At 30.1% G+C, this 21,023-nt stretch overlaps 1 protein-coding gene across 1 annotated transcript; it reads right to left on the bottom strand.

Annotated features, from left to right (window-relative positions):
- Positions 1-7,619: 7,619 nt before the first annotated feature.
- Smp_180720 (hypothetical protein) lies at positions 7,620-20,624 on the bottom strand (the record flags this gene model as incomplete). Its single annotated transcript, XM_018792421.1, has 2 exons — positions 7,620-7,769; positions 19,923-20,624. 2 exons carry the CDS (start codon positions 20,622-20,624, stop codon positions 7,620-7,622), a joined length of 852 nt encoding a protein of 283 aa, XP_018647244.1.
- Between the last annotated feature and the right edge of the window lie 399 nt (positions 20,625-21,023).

The raw sequence follows: 21,023 nt of genomic DNA, 5'->3' as shown, positions 1-21,023 counted from the left end.
GATCGTGGATGCGCACTGCTGAGGAGTCCCACAATAGGACGAAACGGCAGTCCAGTGATCTCAGGTTTTCCATGGTGATCTAACTTCAATTGACTCATGATCTCAACTATATAAAATTGCTAAAATCTCCACAAAGCCCCTTTCTGATAATTATTTAAACTATTGATTATTATATTTAGTAGCTTATCATCTGTATTCTTTGATAGTTTCTATGTATTTTACAGGAGATATATTGCCCAATATTTTTTGGTTCACTGTATTTCCATTATCAATATATATTTTGAATGTTTGCTTAAAAACATTGTTAAAAGAAGTTTATTTAACTCATCATAAAACATTCATTTATTTGAATTTCGTATGAACAGAAAGTATAAAATTAGAAAACGATATCATTATATATAAGATTATTATCTTTGTATTTATAACTATCCTATTTGAATAATATATGATCATTATCAACTAATGTGAAGATGAAGCAATTACGTATGCAACTACACTTAGAATTTTGAGAACAAGTACTGATTATCAATATCTTTACAAAATCTCAAATGTTTTTCAACAATTAATTGAAATGTTTTTACTTATATTTAAAATAATTGAGTTTATGAGTCAATTATAGCTAGACCACCATGAAAAAACATGGAAGCACTGAACAGACGTTTTCTATGGTGGTCTAGGCTTTAATTAACTCATGAACTCAACTATTAAATTACTACAATCTTCACAAAAAACCCCCTTCTTATATCTAAAAATCGGTTAATACATATGTAAAGTAAAAATTAAATTACGGTGAACAAGTTAAGTAATATCACTACTAAAACTTTTTTTCTCACAACATGATAAAGTATCAAAATTTGTATTCATTACCATGAACAATCTAAACAGGTGATGTTAACATAATTAATTGTTTAATTTATTTGACCTGATATTATAATCTTTTGTTATAAGGTATACTAACTTTTCTTAAATAGATTAATTTCATTGAAAACATGTTTTTCGTAAAATATGGACGAAATGGTTGTCCAGTGCTTCCAGGTTTTCTATGGTGATCTAGCTTCAATTGACACATGATCGCAACTAGTGAAGATACTATGTTATCCACAAAACCCCTTCTGATATTATTTTGATTATTTAATTCATACTGTTATGGAGTAAATTTTTATTGTAATAAATCAATATCATGAACTTTCATTATAAAATTAAGGACAATTATTGTTCACCTATGTAATCATATATTGTTACTTAGTAACCTAAGGAGATGATTGACTGGATAAATTAAGAAAAAAAATAAGTATAATATATAATAATTATTACTACTAAACAAACACTAATCATGAGAATATAATTTGTCTTTTATGTATGTTTATTGTGAAATCTAAACATTCACTATATGCTGTGTTTCGTTAGAATGAAAAGTGTTTATACGTTATACTGAATGATGAAGTTCATACTTGGCTTTTAATGAAAACTTATTGACAGTTTATTTGTTATTATTTAAAGGGATAATTTTAAAAGCCAAGATTTGATGAAGGTTTTGACTTGTAACGGGTGATTTGATACATTATAAAAGTGGTAAATCCATAGTGTATTAAAGACCTGATATGACAATAAACATCAAATGGCTGTATTGCTTTAGCATGTGACAACAGAGCAGTACTTACCACAATCATACGTAAGATCATATTCACCACTTTCATGTTCATTGGTGAGTCACAGATTAGGAATCCGCTGGTAAAGCACGAATTCTGGACAATGACATTTGCACATAAGCCACTACCTATTTTACGTCATTAGTAGTTGCTTCTGACTACTGAAAAGTTTATAACCGAGAGAAAACTACTATCCGATGTCTTATTTGATTTTCAATGTGAGAAGTGGCTATTAGTTCCTAAGAAGTGTGCTTTTAAATAAGGTTCAAAGACTATTTTGAGTGTATTTTTATCAAGACGCAATATAATTAACTAATTAAAACGTAAAGTGAAATCACTAGCCACACCAACAAACCTCTCTTACTGAAATCGCAGTTCATAAGTGATAAAGCCAGGGAGTTTGTAATATGAAGTATATGAAAAGCCATTGAACGAACATTTAACACAGCTAGATTACGTCCTTTTTTCTTCAGTCAGCTAGTAATGAGTTCACAAAATATAGACAAGTCATCTAGTTCCACCATCTCTATGTGTACTTGCCAGTTCACCTGTTCATGTGGAACGAGTTATATTGGATGTAACTCTGCCTGTAACCCTTATAGAGTTACTGCCATTCTCAAGCCCGAATAAAGGGAAATGGTTTGAAATGGGGTTAGTAACCCTATCTTATGAAGAACAATCTTGCCAGAAAAACGCTAACCAGAAAAAAATCACTTGGACTCCACCCTGCGGGTTGAAGGATCCTCAAAAAAAGAATTATGTTGCCGAGATTCTTCGGAAGTAACAAGGTCAACCTCGCTTTTTACAACTAGAGCAACAATTAATATAGGTACATGGAATGTCTGGACAAAATGAGAGACTGTGTAAACCAATCAAACAGCTGGGGAAACTAAGAGATAGAACATGGCGATTCTCGTAATAAGTGAATCCATTGGACCGAAGCTGTACAGAAAAGATTAGCTTTGATAGAGATGCTGTTGTACTCTGGTCATGGGTAAGAAAATTCTCCGCACACTCAGGGAGTTGCACTGATACTGTCTAAAGAAGCATGAAATGCACTTGATGGATGGAAATCTCATATGCACGGAGTCATCAAAGCATCCTTCAAAACAAAGAAGGAGGGAATCACAATGAATGTTATCCATTGTTGTGCATACATCAATGATAACAACGACGACGATAAAGATCAGTTCTACGAGAGGCTACAATCAATCATAGGAGAGGACCTGACTATCTTAATGAGAGTCCTAAACGCCAAAGTCGGGATACACAACGCCGGATATGAAAATATAATGTGACGACATTAATTGAGAGGAAGAGACGAGAAAGGAGAATGATTCACAAATCTATGCTCATTCAACAAAGTAGTTATGGGTAGCGTCATATCCCCTCACAAATTCATAGACAAAGCTACGTGGATATCACTGAATCACACTACGGAGAACCAGATTTATCATATTTGCATCACTAAAAAATTCAGAAGGACAACGGGAGACCTGAGGAGTAGCTAACACAGCCTCAGATCACCACTAGCCGGTGGTTGCTAAGATGGAACTGAGGCTAAACGAACATTAGACAACTAGGGAAACAGCATTACAAAGGTTTAATGCAGCCCTCCTTCGAGATACTGACAAACTCAATGAGTCCAAGATTACAATGGACAACAGGTTTTAGGCCTTACAAGATCTGCTCAAAAAAGAGAAAACTACTATAGAGGACAAATGGAAGGAGATCAAGGAAGCACCAACTTCAATGTGTCAGAAGGTTCTGGGTCTCAAGAAGCAGAATCATAATGAGTGAATCTCTATCGAAACCTTAGGGGGATTTAAGATTGGAAGTGAAATTGACAGCAATTAAGAACGGCCGAACAAGAACAGAGAAAGTCAGAGCAAAAGCTGAACGCACAGAAGCAAACAAGTAGGTGAAGAAGTGTAAGTATTTATAAACAAGTGTCTACGGAAGAAACTGTCCGTTATCAGATAGCATCAGCAATAGCCTATTGTGGGAGAGAACAAACCAACTTGCAACTGAAGAGAAAATTAGGAAGAGACGTTGGAAGTGGATAAGACATACATTGAGTAATTCATCAAACTAAATGATGAGGCAAGAACTAACTTGGAATCCTGAAGAAAACAGAAAAGAGAAAAACCAAGGAATATTTTGCTATGGTAATTGGAGGCAGACATCAAAAGAAATAATAGCAGTTGGAAACGACCGGAAAAGATTGCCCGGGACGGCGTTGGATAGAGAGTGCTGGTTGAAGGCCTGCAGTCCTTCACAAAGGGTAGCAGGTGTAAGTTCCCAGGACGTATAACGATACAGGTTCAACATAGCATCTCTGAACACCACCTCTCATAGTTAATCAAAAGAGGAAAGAGGACTCTAAGAAAGTCTGTTTAGGAACATTTAAGCAACACTGGTCACCATATCGATACTAATTTATCTTTAAAGGTTATTTATGGAATTTTATTGAGCTAACCTCAAATTTTCAGACTTCCTCTTTTAAGTGCATCAAAGGCATACGTATGCTCATAAACAAATCTGGGTTAGAATTCCGGAGTGGGCATCAACTCTGGGATGTAGGTATGTCTAGCTGACCAGTTCTGAATAGAAAGAAACGCGCGCCCTGGGTTCCACTGTTAGCCACTATCCATCTCCACTTATAATCTTTGTGGCTTAGGATAATATCGTGGCAATCCGCATAAGAGGCACATATGTCAATAAGAGGCTGATCAATTGCAATCCTAAACATCAATGGGAAGATTCAAAGAAACAATACAAAAATAAATTAAAACGAAAAACGTTTTCAGCCCTTTTTCTCCATAGTGACTGATTTTCTCGAAATTTTCAACCCTGTTCAATTTTAATAATTTCTGTTCAATTTTTAAGCCATAAGTTCATTTTGCATGACCTTAATAATCTGATGGCCCATTTTATTATTTATATATTATTATTTTTTTTGTAAATAACATCAAGCATTTATATTCAACTGCCTAATTTTGAACTTACTTCTTTTTCCTCCGCTATAAATCGTAATAATTAGCCAATTGCATTATATTCTTTTTCAGTATAATTTAACATTTATTGTGTTTCTAAATGGTTGCTGTTCTAAAGGAAATATAGCTAAAAATTTACTATTAAACTAGACCCTTAATGAGGAACTAATGGAAGAAACTATTTCTTCATATATAATGTCTTTAAAAATTAATTATAAATTTATAAATTGAAATCTCACTACAATTAATCCTAACTATGTTAACTATACTCAAAGATTTATTCCGAGGAGCCGTCTTCTATAGTGTAACTAACTTTCTGAGGTTTATTCATACACTAACGGAAATCAATGTTAATTTACATAAGTTTTAGTATTATGGTAAAAAAACACAATGACAGAGTAGTAACTTTTTTTATTGTTTTAGGTTGTATATAAAACATTCTACATATATGTCACAACAAATAATCATTAATACAAACAGAAGTAATTATAAGCTATGCTAGATATACAAAGTATATCTTTTAGGTAAATATTAAAACGATACAGAAATTTCATGTGTTCAGTCATTGATAAAAAGAAGCGTTATATCACAGCAAATGACAAGTATACTTTAACTCTTAAATGGTTTCTTTATAATAATAATAATAGTGATAATAACAGTAAGAATAACAACAAAGATAATATATAACGTAATTTTTTTGGAATCTTACATTGACAGCTTTTTTTCTTTCGTCCATAATTCCATCTTATACCGATCAATAATATACTTTACAGTTTAATTCTTATTTCTATTGTATGTATAAAATGTGTAAAATAAGCATCACTAGATAATTTATCAATAAAATCATTGCTCCTGTTGGTTCTTCCACAACATAAAGTATTTTCTCTTGTTATTCTTCCTAAATTATACAATCCTTCTGAGTAGAAATACTACTTACAGACTATTATACTTTTTCATTTGTCTCTGTTTGTACAAAGATATTGTATAGCTTTGTAGATTGAATTTGACAATATTACGTTTTTCAAAACAAAAGTACAACAAAACCAAAGTTATAAATTAATTTTAACAAATCAAAACGAAAGAACAAACAAACGAAAAACTATTTTAGCTATTACCAAATAATGTTTCTAATTAAAAAAAATTGTTCCTGACACTTTTACACAGGAGAAAGAAAACAAAACATCGAAAACAAGTCAAATAATCAATCATTTCTGACGAGAAAAAAAAATACACGCTAAAAGAAACGTTTACAAGATAAGTAATGTTAAATCTCTATTTATATTGTTATTTTACTCATTTTTCAGGTCATTGTTTTTCTGTCTCGAGTACTTGTGTATGTTTGTATCCATGCGAATGCACTGTTTATCCGTTATTCATACTTTTTTTCAGTTTGAAGAAACACAACAAAATTGATTAAAATGAAAGTAAAAATTTTATGATTAGAAACAAACATAGAGTTGAGGATCTTTCAGACTAGAAAAAATTTTAAAAATAATTCGTCGTAAATTGTTTTTTTTAATCTCGTTCACCACCTATTATTTTAATTATTTCTGAAGTATGAAAAATGTAGAGTAAATAACATGAAGGAGGGAAAAACAAACGCACAGTTTAGACAAAATAACATTTGGTAGTTATCGATTGGTTACTCAGTTCTCATTTTACTTTATATTTTGAGGTATTTTCAGTTATATATGTATATATATATGCCATGATTGTCGTATTATGATGAGAATCTCATGTTACTAATAAACATTATTTCAGTTTTATTGTAAACATGATTGATTGGATGTAGTTATTCAGTTACCTTGTTAAAAATATTGGAAATTTGAACAAGAATTCCTTCCATACGAAATGAAAAAGAAATTTTTGCTATCTGATAACATTGACATTATAAATGTCAATATAAGATATCATTAGAGAGAAATGATAGTTACTTATCAAATCTTATGAAATGTGTTTTCATCGTACTGAATAGTGTCAGTTGGCTTTGTATGTTGAGATTGAGATTTCATAATTTCTTTTAAGTAGAGAGATAAAAATTCATTGAATTTCTACATGCTTAGCATCTAAACCATATCATTTGTCTATTTAAATTCATTCCCTACTATAAGCAAAGATAGATAGTGGTAAGCAATGGAATCGAGGGTGCGCGTTTCGTCCTATTTCGGATTCATCACGTGGATGTACCTGTATCTCAAAGTTGTGACTTCAGGCAATATCGAGGCAGTTTGCATAGGATGCATATATGTCAATAAGAGACTGATCGATTGCAGTCCTAAATAACAATGGGAAGATACAAGTAAACAACATCAAGTGAACGTTCTCTAATATGTTTTTGAAAAAGTGTTGAAAAGCAGATGATCTAAAGGATATGGAGAAAGATACCGACAGGATAAAACTATTTTATACAAAAAGCAATTTGCTGCCTTTTATTGTAGGATTAAATAAGAGATGTGTACATTTCATTTAAGTTCCAAGCTGTTTATTTACGTTTGGTTTTCCCAGATTTAGAAATATATATCATAGTAGTACGTATTACAATGTCTACTGCTTCACTAAAAGGTTTTTCAAATTTCTTTTGATTAATGATAACTCTTGTAATTTATGGTTATTATTCCTAATTAGTCGATGAGAAACTGAGAACCACCGAAAAATTCCTTCTATTCATTAACCTGTTTCCAAAAGACTACATATGATATTTGTTATTGTTCCATATAATAAATATGCACCGCTGCTAACACTTTGTTCACTTTCAGGCTAGTGTCAGATACTGCAGTATTAACATACCTGATACTTACTAATCAATGTGGGTGAATTATTTCTCATAATATTCAAGTGCATCAATTATTTTGGATTTAAAAATCTTATATCTTAATTGTGAAATTAGTTTGCATCTTATTAACGTTCTCAAGTAGCACTCAGAATAATTTATGATACTCGTTTTTGAGTAAGTAAATCTTCATCATTAATTTTATTATTCATATGTCGATATTTTTGGTCCAGCACAATTAGACTGTGGGCTAGACGTGATTATGTTGGTAGATCTTACTTTGCTGATACTGTTCGCAAGTGAAAACCCATTTTCTGATGTTGACTTGCATCCTTGACCACTCAAAACTTTCAGCTATACGTTTTATAGAAGCTTGTATACCTAGATATGATAATTAATGAAGGTGCTGTAAAAATTTTTGGCTTCATTGTTATTCGGGAAAATGAGAGTATAATAGCAATGTAAACTTCTCATATAATGGTTGAATTTCAGGATGAAATAAGAATGCTTCGGAAAATTAAATTAGATTTTTTCACATAATCTTGTAAGTTTGTTTCATTTAGTTTAGCTACATAGTCTGAGATAATACATTTTTGTTAAAATACTGAGTTTATTTCTTGTATAGATGGTGAATCTGCTAATTTATTTATGTACCCATTGACGAATGTATTGTCAGTGGAGAATTGTGGGATGTAGTGTAGTTATCTAATCTCGCGAAGTTGGTGCTTATTCGAAGTTTCGCTAAATGGGAAAAATGACGGTTTATTGGGATAGTAAACTGGATACTTTGTAGATGACCAAACTATCTGACAAAAATGAGATATCGAGTATTTGCGATTTTAGGTGCTATAGCGTGTCTTTAGTGTATCCAAGAGCTTTTGGAAAAACACAAGAGCAGCAATTTAGTTATTTATTCGTTGTTGAAAAACTGCTTTTGCCGTATTTTGCAGAGGATCTGAGTGTTAAGAAGAGCGCTTTTCATGAGCAAACCGGATGCCTGAAATGTTTAACCTGTAATTTAGAACCATACGTTTTGTTTGGAGATTAATTTTGCTAACCAGTTATTTGTCCTGATTCAAGACTTTTTTACAGAATTCATAAAGGGTACCCTTGGGTTTAAAGCACTCACATTAACTTCAGACTATCTAATCAAAATACAGTGATTGCTATTTTAACTTTCATTCATTTTGAGATTCTAATATAATTTCGAACTTCATTAGCGTGCGTCCAGATGATATCTAGATAAAAGATTGTTTTCAGTTTTACTAAGTGACTAATTTATTTTTACATTTCATTGGGAAAGATGTATATAACCCAGAAGAAACATTCAACTGGATAATATGTGAATAAATCTACACCCTGCTGTAACTAAACTGGTGGAAACTTTATTCTTAACACTATATGAAAGGTTTGATTAATAAGTATTTTCGAAAAGTTTCTATAACAAATAGAATATGATGGATCCACACAAATAGTAATCAATAAATCAAAGAAAGATTGATACAGTTAAACGTGAAATTACCAAAGTATTTCCTTCATCAGCATTAGTTTAATGGAAAAAGTAAACAATAGGAAGATTTTCAAAATATTTTCCACAAAAAAATTCTTTCTACCCAACAATAATAATAATAAATGTGTCCTTTTTTGTTCAGAGTAGAAAATAGGTAAACTAATAAGCCAAAGAAAAATGAATAATTGATGTTTTTTTCTATATGTATATATATTATCCTGTTATTACATATGTACAAACAAAACTAGATGAAGTCCAGTTGTTTATCTTGTTTTCTATTTTTTTTCCTTTTTGCAGAGAACACCCACAGAAAAATTCATTTCCGGTCCTTTTTTTTCCCATTTTAACCAGATGAGTAAATGTGTTTTATAATGAAAAGTTTTTATTTTAGAATTTTTCAGTAATTATTTTACTAATAATATACATTTTAAAGTTCAACTATATCAGAAGTCATAAAATCATTATCGAAAGCATCCAACAGTAAATGTGTCAATCATTAGACTAGGATTGACCAAATTTTATACATGACTGTATAATAAATGAGCAATGGTAGGGATCTTCTAAATCAGGATAAAACAGCTCTTCAATACTTTCTGATGTTCCATGGTTTTTCAACTGATATTGGTTATACTTATCATAAAAAATGAAATATATTCAGCTTATTGAATTTTTAGGATATTAGTGAAGTTAAAATTCCATAATGAGAAATTAAATACCAAATATGAACCATACAAATGTATATTTCAATTCTTTGTGTAATTTTTACTCCTCCAATTCTAAACGTATATACAAACTCTACAAAACTTCCAGTGATTACGAAGCCCTGCTAGATGATTTTATCATTTAATAATTGTTGTTTCAATATCGATGGTTTCAGGACCTACCCTTATATATATATATATATATTGAGAAGTTTGCAGATTGTTGATGAAAGCTGATGAAGTAATGAAGAAAACGTCTATCTTCCCTCTCTTGTGTTTGCTTGCTTTATTAAAGTACAAATTTACAGTTATTTGGACCAACTAGCTTTATCAGCGACCATGTGAATTAAATCGTTAACTTCTTCTTGGAAAACATTCTATCTTTTTATAAAACATTTCTTAGAAATGTATTCACAAATCTACCAGCAAATACAATAAGTATCGACGAGATCATGATTTTTGGACGAACTAATCAGATTTACGATAAAAGGTCTTGAATTTTGGCGCGAGATTCATTCTTCAACTTGGTTAAACAGCGTTTGACACTGTAGCTGGTATCGATTCTTGATGAAGATCCTAAATTTCATTCTTAACCCTAACCATCAACCACAAAATCATAATCTTAATTACTTACATTGGTATATAACTCTCATTTAACACTAGTGAGTGGGTGAATTACTCCAAGGTCACCTAAGCATCTCTCAAAGGTCACTCATAAATCATAGTCTCACATAAGTATCTATTAATATTAGATCAAAAGTATTTCTTTTCCATTGAGAACTTAGTTTTAAAAAATGAGAAAATAATGAAAGCCTAATCCAAGAAGAATAACACATTACTTGGAATGTTTACAAGAAAATGTTTTTAATCAAAAATTGCTGAATTATTTACGAATAACTATGCAGATGAATGATTTATGAAAGATGAATAACAAGTTGAAAATTTCAGTTGAAAGAAAGCACGTCATACTAAGGATATATCTTTATGTTTTCTTCGACATAGTATGAGTGAAATTTTGTCCTGTAATCGCTTGCAACATTTCCGAAACATATATTTCATTATAGTATGGCAGACTAAAAATCCTCCTATCATGTGTTTAAATCAAACTAAAACATGATCACAACTTTTTTTATCAAACAAAATCTGTTCTTCATTTTTGTCACATACTACAAACAAAACTTTGATAGTTACAAGTAGCTAAAAATATTCGAATTTTTAAATTAAAACAGAAATTTGATCATTTATCACTGAACAAGCATGTGTGGGCATAACAACAGGCTGGAATATAATTTAAGCGGTATACTTTAGCCGGTGAATTTAAAATGCTTATGAAATTTTTGAAAAATGGTCTTAAAGTAAGGTTAAACGAATATACATATATATACATATACATGTATTCAATGGGTGTTGAATGACATGAGAGAAATTCTATACTTGTTTTCTATTATAATCTACTGACGAAGTTCATACTATGACACTGACATAGTTTCTAACTTTAGAGTATTCAATTAAGTTTAATACTGTTAAATAAGGATTATTATTCATTATTTTACAAAAATAGTTTTAATATTTATTTGCTTCTTATGAGTTTATAAATTTTCATTTTATTCGTATTACCGACAGTGTTGAGTAAACTTCAAAGTGCTGAGACATTTGATAAATGAAAGTGTTATTATATTATGCATTTTATAGTGCCGCGAAATCCATCTCATAAGTGAAATATTATTATTTATTTGGTAAGAACTATGTACAGTATACAGTGGATTATAAATAAGAAGCATTTTTTAATAGCATTGTCCAATGCACAGAATAGGAAAGCCGTTTTGTTAAGACACTGATATTCTTAGAACAAAGCACAGATATTGGAAAGTTATTGAATAGTTCTTTTTTTTTATTCTAGAGTAATGTATTTTCTTGATAACCTAGTCAAAACATTCAAAATAAAAAAACGTATGCTGTATTCTTTTAAGTCATAAGCATTTTTAAACAAACAAGATCGAATGTTCACTAGTATACAAATACGCTTCTCTTAAAGATAATAAAAAAACATGGTATTTCATTTAGACAGGACTTGATCTCTTTGGTAAAAGATAAAAAATGTTAATTAAAATCAAACATGGAACGAATTAGAAAAAGAGAATTAAGAAGTACTCAACTGTAAATATTGTATATATTCATAATTCAACAGACCAATGATTCCGTGTTCATAGTAGTTAGTTTCATCATCGGATTGTGGATGAAAATTTAGCTTATTTTACAGATACACTATATTAGTTTCAGTGATAGGACTTTCTCATATGGTTAATAATAGTAATCATTTGAACTGCGAAAGATCACAAAAAATGATGAATTTATTACTATGAATAATGAACTTAAGCGATGACCTAATGTAAGTTATGCTGTGAGTTTCAAATTATTGAAAAGCTAAGCAGTTATGATTTTAAAGTACCACTGGGAGAAATTCTTGGCATATATATCCTTATTATCAATAAATATATTTTTATTGTATCCCATAGAGTGAAATATGTGTTTCTGACGTTTCGTAACTTAATGTAAGCTGCTTCTTCAGGGCAAATAAGCAACCAACATTACATTACCACAAGTTTAAATATTACTGTTTATTTACTCTGAAGAAGTGGCTTGCATTAAGTCATGAAACGCCGGAAATACAATTTTTCTACTCATTGAGATATAAGAAAAAATATATTTATTATTAATTTTCTGCCTAATGCTCAATTCGTTTGAAAATATCAAATCCAAGTTTGTTATTGATACCTATATCCCTATTAAGTTCAAAGTGAAGTAACATAGTTGATAGTTTGATTGTTTTCATTAATTAGTATGAGACCTAATAAATGTTTTCTTTGCTGTGGTGTGTATTTAAGCGTTGTTTATCAGTATTTTCATACTGTCGCAAATGCAGTGTAATAATTTCGATTTAAATTTAAATAAATATGTATAAGCTTATAAATGCTATAATAGTAACCATTTCACAAGAAACTGAATTTCGAATATAAGCAATCTTTATTACTATCCTTTTGTTTCCAAGGGAAGTTTTAACAAATAAAGATATACTAAGAATTTGTTTTTTATAACTAGAATAATCAAATAGAGTATTATCATAAGGCTAACTCAGAATGATTAACTGAAGTAACTCAGCTAAAAGATCAATCTGGACTAATGACTTTTAAAGATACTTCTCAAATGATCTATACAAAATACATTGTGAACATTTGTTTATTTGTAGTATATTATGTTATTTATCACAACAATTCACCATTATGATACGAAGATACTATTGTATTACTTATTTATGTTTTCAAAACGGTTGTTCAAATCGTGGTAATTAGATGTTATTAAGAACAGAAGTAGTTTATTAATAATTGAATCTGATGTATAGCAAAATTATTGTAGATTGTTATGTGTTTTGTTTGTGTATATTATTGTCTGCTAAATTTGGTGTTTCGTAAGGAGAGTAAAAATTAGGAATTGTTATTCTATGTATCCGGTAGATATATAGAAAATGTTTATTCTAACTCCTTCTTAATAAGTTAATTTGATTCGCAAATGAATTTATATTTTATTAGTTGAAATCATGAGCCGATTGAAGCTAGAGTACCATGTAAAACTTGGAGGACCTGGACGGTTATTTCGTCCTAGTATAGGATTCTTCAGCAGTGCACACCCACGATCCCACCTCGCGAGATTCCAACCAAGGACCTATCTGTCTCGCACGCGATTTCCTAAGCTTTAGACCACTGAGCTGGCATCCAATGATGTTAATGTCTACCTTTAACCAACCATAATAATTTAATCATTCTATGAGAGGCAGAGTTTTATTTATTCTATTGGTAATTTTAATCTTATTTAGTGTGATTATTTGAATAAAAAGAATTGATGGTCATTTTCTATTTATTAATATGAAACTTACAATTGTGAATTATTGTAAAACTGAATGTAAAATTCAAATGTAAGATACATATTTCATAAGTTACATCATAAAAAGCAAATATTCAAACCCAATATTTATAACTATACTACAAATATATATTCACTTATTATTGTTTGTTTGAATCTTCCCATTGATGTTTAGGACTGTTGTAGTGTGGTCTACTTATATCCATATAAGCAGTATATTGCGATGGTTAGACATAGAATGTATTTCGGCAGAAGACCGATGCGTAGAAAAATTGGTAGGAAAATGCATAGACAATGGAATTAGAGAAGATGAACTGATATTTGCACAAGGAAGAGTGAAGATTGAGACAATTGATTGTTAATCTGCAAATTAACTGTCTGTTGTATGACTATCAGAATTTAGTGAGATAGTCTGTAATTTTTGCTTAAATACATTCGATTGTCCCAAACCGGTGTTCTATTCACTACACTGCAACTGATCAGTCTCTAATTGGCATACGTGCATACTGTGCGTATTGCCTCGATAAAGCCTTAATTCACAAGCATTATAAGCAAAGATGGATGGTGGCTAGCAGTGGAAACCAGGACGCGCATTTCGTCCTATTTGGGATTCGTCAGCCAGATATACCTGCATCTCAGAGTTGGTGCTCACACTGAAGAATCCTAAATAGGACGAAACGCGCGTCCTGGATTCCACTGCTAGCCACTATCCATCTTTGCCTACAAATATATATGTTTATATATGGCACAGTCATTATTTTATGGCTTATATTATCCAAAAGTTAGAAAAAATGGATAAAAATGTTCAAGCACTCAATAACCATTAGTCCAAAAACAAACATCAGGAATAAATAAACCTCACAGGGATTTATTCACTGACACATTTTCTCTTTCCAAATATATCTAAAGATTATGCAAATTTTTGTTCATGTTTTCATTTCATTAAATTATAGTGACAAAACCTTTTGAAAAATCCGATTGATTTTTCGAAATGAATTTCCATTTTCTGCTAGAAAATAGTTTTGCTCATATTCAGACATTTAAATATTCAATAATCACACTTACGTTTATTGTTTTATTTTATTTAACCTATTTACATGTTTGTGAGTATCATTACCAAGGTTTGACATGATAATTTTGAATAAATTGAGCATGGGGTAGATTGTTATAAATAGGTAATATATTAGTAATGTCCCATTGAGTAGAAAAAATAGGTTTTCTGATGTTTCGTGACTCAGTGTAAGCCACTTCTTCAGAAAATAAGTAACCAAATTAAAAACTTGGACTGATTTTAATTTGGTTATTTATTCTCTGAAGAAGTGGCTTACACTGAGTCACGAAACGTTAGAAAATCTACTTTTTTTACTCGTTGGGATATTACAAATATACTATTCATTTATTCACATGCTTTTCTTTGTAATCATATGTATTTCAACTTTTAATACTATTTTTTTCAAAATTTTATATCCAGTTTTCAGCTTGATACTAATTCGATAAATACGTGTTTCCAGTCATTATGGTGTAGTAACATTTTTGTATTAAATAAGAGATGCAGAGAACAATAAATTTATTATGTTCTTAAAAGATCACTGACAATCTTTGTATGAAGATGTATTTTTTTATGTTTGTGTATCTATACGATCAGTATAACAGTGATCATAGCTTGCCGAATTCATCGGTAAAAATTGCATATAGTTATTTTTTAGATAGAAAATTCAATGGAGACTAGTATATATATATATTTTTTTACCTTAATTTGTGCTATGGATATATATCGACTGAGGAATCATTGAAAAGTAAGGAGAAATAGACAGCAGTGGTTACTAATGATTTCACCAGAGATCATAGGCAAGATCAACATACCTAATTGAATAATCATTACGTTCTAACTGTTCAACTGAAATCCGTCACTTCATATTTTCATTATTTTGCTTTATAGAAACACACTGTCTAATGAGAAAGTTGAAATACGGTTTCATATCCAACTTATGCGACAGGATATTTCAATTGAACTTCAGTAGGTAAGCGATTAATGTTTGATTGAGGGACTTGTAGTTATTGTTAGTTTATCAACATTTTTCACATATACATCATTGCCTACACGATATAATGATTACAGAAAAATCAGATTGCTGTTTTTGTAATTAATACCAGATTCAGAATCCTTTGAGACTAATTTCGAGAAAATGTTTGTTCAATTTAAGTAGTAGAAGAGGTAAGCTGTATAATTTTTACTGTTCAGCTAAATTATATAATTAAGTATCTCTGTATATTATTCATTATAATAATCTTAAAGAGTGACTATTGCCCTCAGTCAGTATTGATTTTCTACGGTCGTTTTTAATTTGTTATGACTGATCGTCGCTGATTGTCATATCGGAATGGCTTATTACTTATACCTGTAAAAGAGAAACCACTGCAAACAACATAATTTCTCAAGAACTATGAGGACATTTATTTACTTCCATTAAATACGACGATGTAAGTGAGGGTTCATGTTCATCATCTGAAGAAATTGATCTGAAACTATACGAAGAAAGCTCTCATTTGATTAATTTCAATGTTTTAGCAAAATAATATTTGACTTTTCTAAAAAAAATAATCAAATTTTCACATAAATGGATTTGATTAAACTTGAACTTGTAATACGTGTTCGTGAATATATATACGATACATCTAATTAACCTTAAGTGTTACTAAAATAGTTATAAAAATGAATGTGAGTAACTTAGTTTCTAACTATTCTTTTACAGTTGGATGAATTATTGAAACAAGTCACGTATGTAAAAGTATCTTGTCACGTACTGACTTCACCCGTTAAAGTATAGGGGAAATTTGTTTGAAAACTAATAGACTTTCATATTTTCTGTTTCATAACATTATCCATCTATAACCAACCAACTCATATTCATGTTAAAATCTGATAAGACACAATGAATAATTATAGTCTAAGGATATTTTCAAACTTCTTTGGTCATTTGTATATGGGATAGTTCCAAAAAAGAGGTATTACGTCTATCTGAGCTCAATTTTTGTCATCGATATTATTTTTAATTAAACACAATAATTTCACAACTGGTTTTTTGTTTATAATCTGGTGTACTGTCACATATGAATAACTTTGTCTAATATCTTTTTTTGAGACACATGAAATACTTCAGACTTCTAATATTTGTTGAATGAAGCAGAGTAAACCCAACGTAACAGATAGTTATGCATGATTTACAGCAATAAATTAGCAGTTTGAAAAAAATCTCTATTCACTGAACTAATGGCAATGAAAAGTGTAAAACGTCACATTATTTTGTCGTAGTTTATTATTCACAGACGTCATAGATATTTGAAGTATCTTTGATTAACTTTGATTATTTGGAAAGACATTCGTATATCTAATTACATGAAATGATAAGGTCTAAATTTAAACAGTGGGACTATATTAGGGTCATTAGTAATCGATGAGTAGAATAATTATACAACAGATGGGATAATTTCAGTCGTAAATGATGTCAACAGTCATTAAATTGGATTAAGGCAATAAAAGATTATAAACTCAAAAGAAATTGCACTACTGGTTTGGAGTGTAATTTATTTGTTGAAAATTATGGTAATCAAACTACATCAACGTATTCAGTCTTATAGAGAAAACACATCACTGAATGATAATTTAGTAAACGTCTATTGTATAAAAGATGAGAGCTGATAACCTTTCAAATATTATTGCAAGCTCTTTATTCAAAATCAGTTATTGTTTACTGTCAGTTTGGTGATATCTTTACTTTCTTTATAAACAAATAAGTATTCTCAGATATACTACTTTCATTCTACAACAATATGATTTCACTTCTTTTGACATGCTATGAGTAGAGGTCTTAAGTAATTCGTTAACAAAGAAGGATAGTATTAGGAAAATTTTAATAATTATCTTCATACACCAAAGTTAACACAAAGTATTCCAATCCTATCAGTATAGGAGACCATAAAATATGGTATGGGATTTGATGCACATACTAAAACGTTGCCTTTAAAATTTAATAACAATGAGAAATTCTACTTTTACAAATAATTAGTAGACTAATTAATTACTGAGTCAGAAAAAGACATAGCCCTTAGAACTCTCATGTATTGACTAATGGTTAAGGTCGTAAGTCAATGTGAGTTAATATACATCCAAATCACTCAGGGCTACCATTTGAGGTCGTTCTATCAGATCGTCCTTTGCAAATATAATAATTAACTAAAAACGAATGCGTAGCTATTTTGTGATTGTATATTTTCACAAGATTCATCCATACTCTGTGAGTTAATCTTTAGTAGTATTAGGCTTGCTTATATTAGAGGAAGACCTTCAGCAAAAATAGTCAACATTATTTACATTTTAATAATGTTTTTGTGTAAATGACTCTTTCATTTAAAAAATAATTGAAACAGATGAACACAGATGTGGTTTTCTTAAAGAAACTAATAGTCAGAAGCTAATTATTTTGTTTTAGTATAATGAGATGTTGATTTGATCCCAGAGGAAATAATTTACTTATTGGAACGTTATACAATTAAGCATAAATTCTGATGTTTTCAGACAATTTTTTTCCAAGGAATTAGAATAATTATGTATATGCTAAACAATCTTTATACATCTTTATTTGAACGTACGTAAAACCGTAGGTTTTCTCACAATTAAGACGATTTGACCACTATTATTTTATACATTTGTGTGGATTTTGAGGCTATATGATTTCACCATACAAAGCGTATCAGTTAGAGAAATATTACAAAAGTGAGAGACGATAGACAAATCTGCAGCTCATAATGACGAACAAAGAATCGAATCTAAAACCTTCGTGTTTCATGGTTAGCATATTAACCAATATCTTCAGTATATTGGAGTTTATTTTTAAATTTGCACATTCAGTAATGATGCATAAATATTTTGACTGGATTTTTGTACGATTTTAAAGTTAGTTAACCTATTGATCAATGATGATTCATTTGATCATCAAAAAATCCATCTCGAATCCAATTATTTGGATGTGAACTGTCAACTGACAAATTAAGAGTTAATTAGATCGAATGGATGTATGCTTTTTGATTTCAAGGATTTAATAGCTTCTGTGCTCATAAATAAATAAAAAGGTTTTTAATTAGGATTAAATTTTCTGTTATACCAAAATTAGAACTAGTGATGAAAAATCCAAAGCTATTTCAAAGTCATTATACTACCACATTGTAGATATTAACGAACATGGTAGTCATATTACTTAACTTGTTTTAATAATGAAAACTAAGAGGTCAAACTGTCAGGTAGCATATATCATACTGGGAAAATTGATGGTGCATAAAGGTTAAATAAATCATGGTAGATACCTCACGTGTTTTACATGATAAATATATGATAGAAATAAATGTATCACCTAAATAAAGCCAATGTCATGTAAAGAAGATATGAGTTTATTTGAATTTAAAGCTACAGATCGAAATTTTCAGACAATGTACGTTGAAATTATATGAATTATTAGCTTCTTCCGTTTCAAATACTCTAGTCCCGCACTAAAACATTAGCAAAGAGTCGTATAAATAAATCCAGATTATTTGAGTGTAATGAGGTCAGTTAGATGGACATGGTGTAAGCTAATTGTCTATTAGTAGCTAGTTTTATTTCAACTGAAAAACAGCTCTTGCTTCCTCAAAATTCAAGCGGCGTCTAAATGATTGTGTCATATTGAAGTGCATGTATTTTCACATACATATAGAAGATTTATTAAACAGTGATCGAGTAAAAGACGTTGTCGAGGATTTATCTTTGTATTTCATAATGAATATAGTTGAAATGCATCGGAGAATTCATCCATAGCTGTTTTTCTACTGTCATATGAAAGTAGAATTAAAAAAAGGCTTATTCTCCTAAAAGACCGAGATTCCCTTTATGTTTGAAGCTGTACGCGATTGTATTATTCCTGGCCTTCCTTGAACCGATTTTGGTTTGTCGTTGAAAATGATGTGATTTAAGGTCTTTCTTGATTATTCTCGTATTTCTCATAATTACAGCTTGAAATTTTAATTTCACATACATATTTTGGACAATTGATGTATGGTCAAATATTTCGAAACAATAAGCTGTTAAATAAAAAGTATCTAAAAGATTTGTTATCCCATTGAATTTTCGAGTATTATTTTAATCTTCAGAACTGTGATGGGATATTTTAACCAAATCGCTGACTAACTCGAATGTTTATATTACCATCCTATATGGATTCCTGTCAATCAAAGTTATGTCTGTCAAATGCCTTAAATAATATGTTTCGATTCTGAATATTAGTTCATGACAACGTTAGTATATTAGCCACTCATAAAGATTAAATCAGTAAAAATAAAAAAACTCACCTCACTGTCCTCTGCACCTAAAGTATGACATGGAAGATAAGCATTTTCACCAGTTTCATAAGTTAGTAACATTTTAATTAATTTCTGTTTATGATTGAAAGGCTGAGACAAACTTATTACAGAATTATGATATAATTTATGTATATCTACATTGGGGAATTTTCTAATCATTTCATATAATGGATATGGATTTAATATACATGGGATTTCTTGTCTACCATCTGTATTCCAATAGCAATCTCTGTGTACTTCATATCCATTTATTGCTTTCATTGTGGATGTTTTATTTGGTAAATAGTGCATAGATAAATTCTTTGAATGATGATAAACTTTCGAAAGATCCTTGTTATACGATTCAAATGCAGGATACTTAGAATGCAATCGATTTGTGACAGTAGTGGCTGAATCATCGTTCAGTAAAACATGTCGTGTTATCATTTTTGATGTTGATGGTAAATGTCCAAATTTTATAAAACTTTGTTGTTCTCCATTTTGATATTGTTTGTTAACTTGATAGCTACTTGGTTGTTGTCGTTTATGATGTTGAGTGTAATCTCGTAATTTTTGAGTGAAATTTTGCTGATGACGACTTCCATGTAACAATGGGAGATGAAATATCCAACAAGGTATAAAGTCTATGGTTTTGTATAACATTATTTCTTTTTGTAAATCTTGTATAATAAAAGTTTGGGAAAAAAACATAAAAAACCGTCATTTATAAACTGAATTTAAAGAATATTATTTGGTTGATATACGAGATTATATAATGTCTTACTTAAATAATACACCGGTGACAATATTAAATTTTGACAAAACCAAAAACAAAATTTTAATATGCCTGGGTCATAACTCATCGCTTATCGGAAAATCCAAAAATTTTTTCCTAATCTTAATTTTACTCTAGTAGTAGTGTGGATTGCAATACAATACCAATGGCATTTGTTCTCTTTCATTCTATGCATCTTGGGTTTTATTGAACATCAGTCGTTGACTGATATTAATTTGACATATATATATATTATATAGTTGAGATCATGAGTCAATTGAAGCTAGACCACCATAGAAAATATGGAAGCACTGGACGGCCGTTTCGTCTTATTA

This window comes from Schistosoma mansoni (assembly GCF_000237925.1).
Source record: "Schistosoma mansoni, WGS project CABG00000000 data, supercontig 0216, strain Puerto Rico, whole genome shotgun sequence".
Lineage (NCBI taxonomy): Eukaryota > Metazoa > Platyhelminthes > Trematoda > Strigeidida > Schistosomatidae > Schistosoma > Schistosoma mansoni.
The sequence above is the reverse complement of the archived record's forward strand: the minus strand, read 5'-3'. Positions and strand labels throughout refer to the sequence as shown.